At 44.1% G+C, this 12,427-nt stretch overlaps 1 protein-coding gene across 3 annotated transcripts in view; it reads left to right on the top strand.

Annotated features, from left to right (window-relative positions):
* Nucleotides 1-12,427, top strand: part of LOC308661145 (alpha-2-macroglobulin-like) — a 113,892-nt gene that overhangs the window by 68,205 nt on the left and 33,260 nt on the right. For all 3 annotated transcript variants that reach the window (XM_081315938.1, XM_081315936.1, XM_081315937.1), the window contains exons 17-21: nt 1,680-1,853; nt 3,418-3,496; nt 7,474-7,600; nt 8,781-9,009; nt 11,106-11,232. In XM_081315938.1, the coding sequence (XP_081172064.1) occupies nt 1,680-1,853; nt 3,418-3,496; nt 7,474-7,600; nt 8,781-9,009; nt 11,106-11,232 (736 nt within the window). The remainder of the gene's footprint in view (nt 1-1,679; nt 1,854-3,417; nt 3,497-7,473; nt 7,601-8,780; nt 9,010-11,105; nt 11,233-12,427) is intronic.

Genomic DNA, 12,427 nt, shown 5'->3' with positions numbered 1-12,427 from the left:
GCTGCTGTGCCGTAAAAGCGAACGAAGAGAGTTGCATGGAATCCCAGAGGCATTCTTGGCTATCAAAAGGCGGGGAAGGAAGGAAGGAAGGAAGGAAGGAAGGAAGGAAGGAAGGAAGGAAGGAAGGAAGGAAGGAAAGAGAAAGAGAACGAAAGAAAGAAAGAAAGAAAGAAAGAAAGAAAGAAAGAAAGAAAAAAGAAAGAAAGAAAGAAAGAAAGAAAGAAAGAAAGAAAGAAAGAAAGAAAGAAAGAAAGAAAGAAAGAAAAGGAAGGAGACTTCTGGGATTGCTGGTTTGGTTGTAACTTTGGCACTTTGGCAGCTCTTTTGTGTGCACAAGTAACTAGGCCAGGGGTAGGCTACCTTGGCTCTTTGATGACTCATGGACTTCAACTCCCAGAATCCCTGAGCCGGCATGGCTCAGCTTGGAAACCTCTCCCTTTCCCGTCAGCGTGGCCGGCTCAGGAATTCTGGGAGTTGAAGTCCACGAGTCATAAAGCGGCCTAGGCCAGGGGTAGGCCACCTTGGCTCTTTGATGACTCGTGGACTTCAACTCCCAGAATCCCTGAGCCGGCATGGCTCAGCTTGGAAACCTCTCCCTTTCCCGTCAGCGTGGCCGGCTCAGGAATTCTGGGAGTTGAAGTCCACGAGTCATAAAGCGGCCTAGGACAGGGGTAGGCCACCTTGGCTCTTTGATGACTCGTGGACTTCAACTCCCAGAATTCCTGAGCCAGCGTGGCTCAGCTTGGAAACCTCTCCCTTTCCCCTCAGCGTGGCCAGCTCAGGAATTCTGGGAGTTGAAGTCCACGAGTCATCAAAGAGCCAGGGTTGCCTACCTCTGAACTAGGGGAAGAAGCATTTCATCTTGCAAAATCCAAAACCGGCACCAAGACCCGGTCCTTGATGACCCACACTGGCCCCTTCTAGGTATTTGTGGGAACCAACGATGTTGGTCCCCTTTAGTCGGTTCCCTTTAGTTTTCCCCACTGGTGCTTCTCAGCCTCCTTAGCGGTAAGACGTGTGGACTTCGACTCCCAGAATTCCCCAGAACTGACCTTCCGACAAGCAAAGTTAATGCGGAAACCCGATCCGCTTGTCAGCCGGGTCGCTAACGGGACAACTGCAGCGACTCATCTAAACAACCGTGGCGAGGAAAATCATGAAATGGAGCAAATTCACTGAACGACTTGTCTCGTTTAGTGACAGAAATTTTTGGACTCCATTGTGGCCGCAAGTTGAGGGCTACCTGTACTGAACTAAAGGTCATGGGTAGTTCCCTCCCTCCCATCCAGGCCATAGCACAGAAGCGTTGTTTGAGCAGGCGTCCGTAAGATTATCCTGTTTTCCTTGTTGCCTTCTGGGAGGAGGGGGCTTCGTGGTATCCGCAGCAGAACATCCAGATTCAGTCATAGTTTCATTCCCTACAGCATTAACCTTGTGAACTCTCAGGCTTCCTCCTTCCATTATATATTCAAGATGGACAGTACTTAATATTTTATTGTTATGTACATATAGAGGTGTGGGTCTACACATATGTCGTATGCAGTATGTTTTAGGTGTGGGTCATGTATGTGTTTCACTTTGAGAGCGGGGCAACTAAATTTCGTTTTTGATGTGCCGTTGTGCCCACAGTAAAAAAAAATAAAAAAATGACAATAAAGGTTACCGTATCTTATTTTCAGGTTTATGATCTGCTGCCCGTAAAAAACCTCAGGGGCTACTACTACAAAAGTGAGAACTTGGAAGACTCAGACACAAACCCCTGTGTGCCTCCCAGAAAGATCATTGTGGATGGAATTCGCTACCAGACCGATACCTATTCTTACGGTGAAGGAGACGCCTATACAATTCTCAAGGTAAGCCCCCCCCAAACTCCCCAAACTCTTGGCAGAAAGTGGAATTTCACCCTAAGATTGATTAGAAAAGGAAGTTGTTTTAGACCGAAAAGGGACGCGGTGGCTCAGTGGGTTAGGACGCTGAGCTTATCGATCAGAAGATCGGCAGTTTGGCGGGTCGAATCCCGAGTGCCGCATAGCAGAGTGAGAGCCTGTTACTCGTCCCAGCTTCTGCCAACCTAGCAGTTCGAAAGCACGTAAAAATGCAAGAAGAAAAATAGGGACCACTGCGGTGGGAAGGTAAGAGCGTTCTGTGCGCCTTTGGTATCTAGTCATGCTGGCCACATGACCATGGAGACGTCCTCGGACAAGCGCTGGCTCTTCAGCTTTGAAATGGAGATGAGCACCGGCCCCTAGAGTTGGAAATGACTAGCACGCATGTGCGGGGGAACCTTTACCTTTACCTTTTTAGACCGAAGCATCCCATTCCAAAGAGCAAAGAATTTTTTTTAAAAAAATGTACTTAATAAACAAAGATAAAAATGAGTGATAATAGAGGGATTTTTTAAAAAAAGAAAAATACGATTAAATGTTCTGAGGTGATTCCAGCCCTGGTCTCTGATGTGGCATGCCATTTGGCATAGACATAGGTATAGAATAATAGTGTTGGAAAGCACCTTTGAGGTCTTCTAGTCCAACCCCCTGTTCAAGCAGGAGAGACCCTATACCAGGGGTAGGCCACCTTGGCTCTTTGATGACTCGTGGACTTCAACTCCCAGAATTCTTGAGCCAGCATGGCTCAGCTTGGAAACCTCTCCCTTTCCCCTCAGCATGGCTGGCTCAGGAATTCTGGGAGTTGAAGTCCACAAGTCATAAAAGGCCCAAGTTTGAAGACCCCAGGTTTAGTGTATAAGCCAGGGGTAGGCCACCTTGGCTCTTTGATGACTCGTGGACTTCAACTCCCAGAATTCCTGAGCCAGCATGGCTCAGCTTGGAAACCTCTCCCTTTCCCCTCAGCCTGGCTGGCTCAGGAATTCTGGGAGTTGAAGTCCACGAGTCATAAAAGATTCAGGTGGGCTGAATCTCAGCCTTGGTATCATAATTTTCGTAACGGATTGTAGTTTTAAAACATTGGTGGTGGCCTAGTGGTGAAGATGTTCGCCTCCCAGTCAGAAGGTTGAGAGTTCAATCCTAGGTAGCGGCAGATGTTTCCCTCCTAGGGTGCAAAGAGAAAAAAAAATCTGCTGCAAAACTCTGTGTGGTGTCAGGAAGGGGCCCGTAAATGCTCAACTCTATCCAGTGACCCTGACTCTACCCTGAATTAAGGGGATATTAGAAGATCATAAAAAGGGTGTTTTATTGTGTTTTTGACACAACCCCCAATTGGAAAGGGTGCATTGTTGCATCCATCTTTATTTTTAACTAGTTTAATACAGCAAGCACTCTCGGTGGATAATAGATGGATAATAGATGGACAGGTGTATGGATCGAAGGGGTGTGGTGGGTGGAGGGAGAGAGGGCGTGTGTGTGTTTCTTTTCCATTCTTTCTGTAATATTCCATAATGAATTTCTGTTCATTTTACAGGACATTGGTTTCAAAACATTTACTAGCACCCAGATACACAAGCCTAATATTTGCAGCAGACCGGACGCGGATGTGTACTGTAAGAATCTTAAGTGGAATGATAGGGTGGGAGCGGGCTCGTCTGTCTGTCTGTCTGTCTGTCTGTCTGCCTATCATCTATCTATCTATCTATCTATCTATCTATCTATCTATCTATCTATCTATCTATCTATCTATCCATCCATCCATCCATCCATCCATCCATCCATCTATCTATCTATCTATCTATCTATCTATCTATCTATCTATCTATCTATCTATCTATCTATCTATTAGATTCGCGGCTTACCTTAGAAGATCATATAGTAGCCGTGACTAGGGGGGCTTTCGCTCAGGTTCGCCTGGTGCGTCAGTTGCGGCCCTATCTAGACCGGGAGGCCTTGTGTACGGTCACTCATGCGCTCGTGACCTCTCGTCTTGACTACTGCAATGCTCTCTACATGGGGCTTCCCTTGAAGACCACTCGGAGGCTCCAACTGGTACAGAATGCGGCCACGAGAGTTGTCTTGGGAGTTTCCCGGTACTCCCATGTTACACCTTTGCTCCGCGAGCTGCATTGGTTACCAGTTGTCTTCCGGGTGAGGTTCAAGGTCTTAGTGATGGTTTTTAAGTCCTTACATGGCATGGGTCCGGAATACCTCGGGGACCACCTGCTGCCGGCGTCAACTCCCCTCCGCCCTGTGCGTTCCCACAGAGAGGGCCTCCTCAGGGTGCCTCCGGTCAGAGAATGCCGGCTGGTGGCCCCCAGGGGGAGGGCCTTCTCTGTGGGCGCCCCGGCTCTGTGGAATCAACTGCCGGTTGAGCTCCGGATGGCACCGGATCTCCGCTCCTTCCGGCGCGGGTTAAAGACCCACCTATTTGAACAAGCTGGCCTGGCCTGATGGGGAGTTAATTTAGGGTTTTAAATATTTGTATATTTTATTGTTTTATTTCGGGCATTAATTTAATTCTATTTTAACTTTCGTATTTTTGTATTTTTATTATATGCCCTGTTCACCGCCCTGAGTCCTTCGGGAGAAGGGCGGTATAAAAATTTAATAAAACTAACTAACTAAACTATCTATCTATCTATTTATCTATCTATCATTTATCTACAGTATCTATCATCTATCTATCTACAGTTTCTGTCTATAACTATCATCTATCTATTATCTATCTACAGTATCTATCTATCTATCTATCTATCTATCTATCTATCTATCTATCTATCTATCTATCATCTATCTATCTACAGTATCTATCTATCATCTATCTATCTATCATCTCTGTGGTCATGTGGCCGGCATGACGGAGATGAGCACCGGCCCCTAGAGTTGGAAATGACTAGCACGCATGTGCAGGGGAACCTTTACCTTTTTTTCTATCATCCATCTATCTATCTATCTATCTATCTATCTATCTATCTATCTATCTATCTACCTACCTACCTACCTACCTACCTATCTACACCTATCTATCATCTACCTACAGTATCTCTAACATCTATCTATCTACAGTATCTATCTATCTATCTATCTGTCTGTCTGTCTGTCTGTCTGTCTGTCTGTCTATCTATCTATCTATCTATCTATCTATTTATCTATCTATCATTTATCTACAGTATCTATCATCTATCTATCTACAGTTTCTGTCTATAACTATCATCTATCTATTATCTATCTACAGTATCTATCTATCTATCTATCTATCTATCTATCTATCTATCTATCTATCTATCATCTATCTATCTTCAGTATCTATCTATCATCTATCTATCTATCATCTCTGTGGTCATGTGGCCGGCATGACGGAGATGAGCACCGGCCCCTAGAGTTGGAAATGACTAGCACGCATGTGCAGGGGAACCTTTACCTTTTTTTCTATCATCTATCTATCTATCTATCTATCTATCTATCTATCTATCTATCTATCTATCTATCTATCTATCTATCTATCTACCTACCTACCTACCTACCTACCTACCTATCTACACCTATCTATCATCTACCTACAGTATCTCTAACATCTATCTATCTACAGTATCTATCTATCTATCTATCTATCTATCTATCTGTCTGTCTGTCTGTCTGTCTGTCTGTCTGTCTGTCTGTCTATCTGTCAATCTGTCTATCTATCTATCTATCTATCTATCTATCTATCTATCTATCTATCTATCTATCTATCTATCTATCTATCTATCTATCTATCTATTGCATTTGAAAGTCAAGAAAAGTCAAGAGGGTGGCTACAACTGCCCCATCCAAGCCCTGCCTTCTCTTTATGTCCATAAGATGAGGCAGGATAGGAAGACCCTTAGCGCCTTTAAACTCTGCTGTTGGATGGGACTCCTGAGGGTAGCCTGGATGGCTAAAAAAACCCCACCAAACTGATGAATCATTGAACAGATCAACTCCAAGCCGGCACAAAGGATCAGGCCCCGACGATCCTATTTCAAGACACCTTATGTAAAAAAACCCCCTAGCTTTCTTCAGAAGACCCTAATGCCAGGAAAAGTGGTGGAAGGAACAAGAAGTAGACCACAAGCAGCAAGGGGGGAACGGAGTCCCTTACCGGGTTGGTGGAGGGACTGCTAGAAAAGCTGGAGGACCAAGTTAGGGACCGATTGTCCTGCAGAACATCTATGCAGTCAGTAAGAGTCGACAAAGTGCGGTGGCTCAGTGGCTTAATAATAGGGGAGATGGTCTGTGCTCCAGAGGTTTGAGTCCCAGCACTAGGTGGCGGCGTGAGCTTCCATCGCTCACCTCAGCTTCAATCCACCTAACAGTTCTACGAGAGTAGATAAGAAGGTACCACTTTGGTGGGGAGGGAAGTTGGTGCTTTCTGCAGACAGGCAGACTCCTGCTGGCTTTGAACCTACCCGTTCGTGGTACCCGTTTGTGAGGCGACTCCGGGGAAGGGAAGGGAAGGGAAGGGGTCTTGGGTGTGCTACAGGAAAGCCGCTCATGGTTTGGTTTTGTTTTTTTTGGTGCAAAGCCAGCCCACCCTCCTGTGGCACACCTTGGGAAGCGCATGAGTGTGTCCTACAGCAGAGCTGGTAAATTGGCAAGGCAAACTACTACTCTGCAATAACATTGTGGTCTCCTGGCTAATGTACAAATGCCATAGGATAAGGATGAAGATGAGGAGGAGGAGGAGGATAAGGAGGAGAGGGAGGAGGAGGAGGAGAAGATAAGAGCATAAGACCGTGGTGGCAAACCTATGGCACGCGTGCCGCAGGTGGCACGCAGAGCCCTCTCTGTGGGCACGTGGGCCGTTGCTCCACTGCTAGGCCTTCAGCTGGGTTTTATAAAAGATTTTCGCTTTAGGCCTCCGCCATGTGCAAAAAAAAAAAAGCAAGGTTCAATCAATCAATCAATTACAACTTCTCGCGGGGGAAAAAAAAAGATCTCGCCAAGTTGGAATTGACTGATTGAACTTTTTAGTCCTGCCCAGTCTGCCATTACCAACACAGCCACGCCCACCCAGTGGGCCACGCCCACCCAATGGACCATGCCCCCCCAATTGCCCAGCCCATCCCCTAATGGGCCATAGCCCCTCCCCTAATGGACCATGCCCACTCGGCACCCGACGATACATAAGTGGGTTTCGGGTTGCAGTTTGGGCACTCGGTCTCTAAAAGGTTCGCCATCACTAGCATAAGAGGAAACGAAAAAGACCCTGCAACAAATGGATGACATATATAATCGTCAATCAAAGAGGCGGGACTTTGCTTAGTTTGCAGCTGCCCTCTTGACTTTTTGAACCCGCAGTGGACACTCTGGTCGCAAGGGAATATTTCAGTAGACCTGGAAACTAGGCCAAGTGGGAGAAAAGTGTCCTTAGAATTTCATCGGCTGTGTTTCCTTCTTTTTGTTTAACAAGTGCTTGCCGTTCTCAGAAGTGGCAATTATTATCTTTGAATTTAAACAGTGGGTAAGGGTGATGGGTATCCCCTTGGAGAATTAATCTCGGAAGAACAGCTTGGAGGTGCTAAAATACTAAAGGCGTGAAAGAAGTGCAAGCTTTTTCTCTTTGCAGACTCGAGGGCCTATGACATCGCAGGAGGTATGCCTGCACCAATGACAAGGGAGAGCGCAGAAGCCGTGGAAACAACCATCCGGAGCTTTTTCCCAGAAACCTGGTTATGGTCCATCAAATCTCTCAGGTATCCAGGATCCCTTCCAACTCTGTTCTTCTGTTATACATATGGATAATTTATTTTATTTTATTATTTTATTTTAATTTTATTATTTTATTTTTATTATTTTATTTTATTTTAATTTTATTTATTACTTTATATTTTATTTTATATTTTATTTTATTTATTATTTTATTTTATATTTTATTGTATTTTAATTTTATTGTATTTTATTTATTTTATTTTATTATTTTATTTTTATTATTTTACTTTATTATTTTATTTTACTTTATTAATTTTATATTTTATTTTATTTATTATTTTAATTTATTTTATATATTTTTTTATTTTATTTTATTTTATTTATTATTTTATTTTATTTTATTTATTATTTTATTTTATTATTTTATTTTTATTTATTAATTTTATATTTTATTTTATTTATTTTTTTATTTTATTTTTTATTTTATTTTATTTTTATTTTATTTTATTTTATTTATTATTTTATTTTATTTTATTTCATATTTTATTTTATTATTTTATTTATTATTTTATTTATTTTAATTTATTTCATATTTTATTTTATTTATTATTTTATTTTATATTTTATTTAATTTTATTTATTTTATTATTTTATTTTATATTATTTATTTATTTATTTATTTATTTATTTATTTTAATTTAATTATTTTTCACATTTCTGAACCGCTCATCTCGACTTACGCTCAGAATTGAGCCCAAAATTTCCGTTGCTAAGCAAGACAGGTGTGAAGTGAGTTTTGCCCCATTTATAACCTTTCTTGCCACAGTGGTTTGAGTGGATCGCCACAGTAGTTCCATTAGTAACACGGCTGTTCAAGTGAATCTGGCTTCCCCATTGATTTTGCCGGTCAGGAGATCGCAAAAGCGGGTCACATGATTCCCCCCCCGGGGACACTGCGACCGTCATAAATATGAGTCAGTGACCGGGGGCGGGGGATGTCTGAATTTTGATCACGTGGCCTCAGGGATGCTGCCACGGTTGTCAGCGTGAAAAAAAAATGGGTCGCAGGCCGCTTCTTGCAAGGCTGTCGTAACTTCGAACGGTCACTAACCGAACTGTGCAAAGTCGGGGACTTATGTGTTATTGTTTTCTCGCCTGGTCAGGCCGTGAAAATTATCGCTTTCTGAAACTCACCTTCCCCTTCACTCCTCTTGCCTCCCTCAGCAGTGAGACCGAGGTCACTCTGCCCGTCACGATCCCAGACACCATCACCGAATGGAGAGCAGGAGCTTTCTGCCTGTCCCCGGCGGTGGGTTTCGGCTTGGCCCAAACCACCTTCCTCAAGGCCATGCAGCCGTTCTTCATTGAGGTCACTCAGCCGTACAGCGTCGTCAGAGGGGAAGCCTTTAACCTGAAGGCCACCGTCTTCAGCTATCAGAAACGCCCTATCCAGGTGAGGAACTCTTCCACCTCCATTCTCTCTCTCTCTCTGTCTCTCTCTCTCTCTCTCTGTCTCTCTCTCTCTGTCTCTCTCTCTCTCTCTCTCTCTCTGTCTCTGTCTCTCTCTCTCTCTCTCTGTCTCTCTCTCTCTCTCTCTGTCTCTCTCTCTGTCTGTCTGTCTGTCTCTGTCTCTGTCTCTGTCTCTGTGTCTCTCTCTCTCTCTCTCTCTCTCTCTCCCTCCCTCCCTCCCTCCCTCTGGAGGCAGGTCCATGTATGCAGGTAGGCCTTAACGTACCGCAGTTCATTCAAGTTACAGTGGCTGCAGCGTCCCCGTGGTCATGTGATCAAAATTTGGGCACTTGGAAGCCGGCGTGTATTTATAACGGTTGTGGTGTCCCGGCATCGTCCCCATGGTCACTAACTTAATAACTGCAGCGACCCTCTCCTCTTTCTGGCAGCCCCTCAAATATTGGGACCTTGCTATCGCGTCACCCCCTAACCCTTCCCTTCATTAAACTAGACACACCCAGTTCCTGCAACCGTTCTTCACACGTTTCAGCCTCCAGGCCCCTGATCGTCTTTGTTGCTCTTTTCTGCACCCTTTCCAAAGTCTCGGTCGGCATCTTCTTTTTATAATGTGTTGTTGTTAGTTGCGAAGTCGTGTCCGACCCACCGCGGCCCCATGGGCAACCTTTCTCCAGGCCTTCCTGTCCTCTACCATCTTCTGGAGTCCATTTTAAGCTCACGTTTTTTAGAACATTGTGACCAAAACTGGATAGAGTATTCCAGGTGCGGTCTTACTAAGTTATAAAGCAGTGCTAGTCTATACATGTGTTGTATGTAGTATGTTTAAATGTGTGTTATGTATGTGCACACTTTGAGAGCAAGCATCTAAATTTCATTTTTAATGTGGGCCATAGTGCCCACAGTAAAAAATGACAATAAAGGTCATCTATCTATCTAGCTATCTAGCTATCTAGCTATCTAGCTATCCCGAAACTTAACATTAAGAAAACCAAGATCATGGCATCTGGCCCTCTGAATTCCTGGCAAATAGATGGGGAAGAAATGGAGGTAGTGAAAGATTTTATTTTCCTGGGCTCCAAGATCACTGCAGATGGGGACTGTAGCCAAGAAATTAAAAGACGCTTGCTCCTCGGCAGGAAAGCCATGGCAAATCTGGACAGTACACTAAAAAGCAGAGACATCACCCTGTCAGCAAAAGTGCGTATAGTCGAGGCTATGGTCTTCCCAGTTGCAGTGTATGCCTGTGAAAGTTGGACCATAAGACAGGCTGAGCACCAAAGAATTGAGGCCTTTGAACTGTGGTGCTGGAGAAGACTCCTGCGAGTCCCTTGGACTGCAAGGCGATCAAACCGGTCAGTCCTAGAGGAGATCAACCCTGACTGCTCTTTAGAAGGCCAGATCCTGAAGCTAAAACTCAAATACTTTGGCCACCTAATGAGAAGGAAGGACTCACTGGAGAAGAGCCTAATGCTGGGAAAGGTTGAGGGCAAGAGAAGAAGGGGACGACAGAGAATGAGGTGGCTGGATGGAGTCACTGAAGCAGTAGGCGTGAGCCTAAATGGGCTCCAGAAGGTAGAGGACAGGAAGGCCTGGAGGAATGTTGCCCATAGGGTCGCGATGGGTCAGACACGACTTCGCAGCTAACAACAAAATCAATCCATCCATCCATCCATCCATCCATCCATCCATCCATCCATCCATCCATCCATCCATCCATCTATCTATCTATCTATCTATCTATCTATCTATCTATCTATCTATCTATCTATCTATCTATCTATCTATCTATCTATCTATCTATCTATCTCTTCATGTGATCTTGGTTCTATCCCTCTATTCATGCCATTTAGGATTGATATTGTTGAACTACACTTCCCAGCCTCCCTCAGAGTTAACTGCTGTCCAGTGCTGCTGGGAATTGTAGTTCAACCAGATTGGGGAAGGGCTCAGATTCTCCACGTTTACTCGAGTCCCATCTGCTTGACCTTTTGTGTGGCATTCATCTCCTCTTCCTCCTTGTCCTGTGAGTCTGCGATGCCCGTGGTGGTCTTCTCCTTCTAAGTCCTCTCTGGCTGTTAACAGGTCAGCCTATCGCTGTTGCTTTCTCCTGACTACGACGCTTCCCCCGTGGAAAAGGAACAGGATTCCTATTGCTTGCCAGTGGATGGAAGGAAAACAGTCTCCTGGAAGGTTACTCCCAAAACTCTGGGTAAGTAGCGAAGGCCAAATATGGCTTCCTGGGCTGGTTGTCTCGCCATGCATAGTTCCCAGTGGGGCAGACCGAGACAGGACGATAGATCATTTTATTAAGCATTTATTCAGAACGTTCTGATAAAGGGGATTCCTCTCAAAGCGGTTTATTAGGGTACCCTGATAAAGGGGGGATCTCTCTCTGAAAAGGAGAGAACCCCGAGACCAAGTTACATTCCTTTTGAGAGTTAACACAACAAAGAAAAATGAAAGAGGAAAGTTTGTTGGACAAGAGTAACCCCTCCTTGCACAGGAAATCAACTACAAGGCTCGTTTGAAATTAGATAACCAGATGCCAGTTGACACTAAGAAACTTCTCCTTAGCAGGAGATAGTCTCCAGATGCCCTTCTGTATTAAATTACCTTTTCAGTTTAGGAATGTTAAAAGCTATCTGATCAATCCGTACAGCCTCAGGATAAAAGCTCTGCTACTTCCCAGTCTGCATAATCAACCTGAACGTGATTTTAAAAGAGAGAAAAATAAGTCAAATGAAAATACAAACTGACTGCGTTGGTTCACAGATCACAGAACCCGTGTCACAATCTCATAATCTCGAGAGCCTTTTTACATTCCCTTTTTAAGACATCGAAGAAAATGCAAGAGAAAAAGGTGATTGGACGGGACAAAAAATAGTGCATAGGAGGCCACTTACTCGTAGTCAACAACGTGTTGCGTATTTGCATCCCATCATGCCACCCGTGTTAGTTACAATGAAGTCTTGAAGACAGAAGGGGCGTCGATTTTAAGGTGTGAATAAGGAAAAAAAAAGTTATTTGGAGTTCACGAAGGGACAGACCAGATAGCAATTAATGCTAACAAGTTTCCTCTTATCAGGAGCAATTCTCTAGACATCCCATCCCATCACTTATCTTTTCAGTTTAGGAATGCTAGAAGCTGTCAATCAATCCTGTGACATGCAATTTTTCCTAGGCAGCCATTTTATTAGTGTCCCCACCAGCTCTTCTTCCAATTCACAATATGCCTCTGACTCGAAATCTTTGCTGACTCTGTGAAATTTTCAGCCATTTGCTGTTAAATAGCTGGGTGAGATATTATGGGAAGGAACAAAACAGAGAGAGTGAGTGAGAGAGAGAGAGAGAGAAAGATAGACAGACAGACAAAAACAGTCAAGAGGCATAAAGACAGTTTGATG

Source organism: Vipera berus (assembly GCF_964194415.1).
Source record: "Vipera berus genome assembly, chromosome: 2".
NCBI lineage: Eukaryota > Metazoa > Chordata > Lepidosauria > Squamata > Viperidae > Vipera > Vipera berus.
This window is presented reverse-complemented; position numbering and strand designations above follow the sequence as displayed.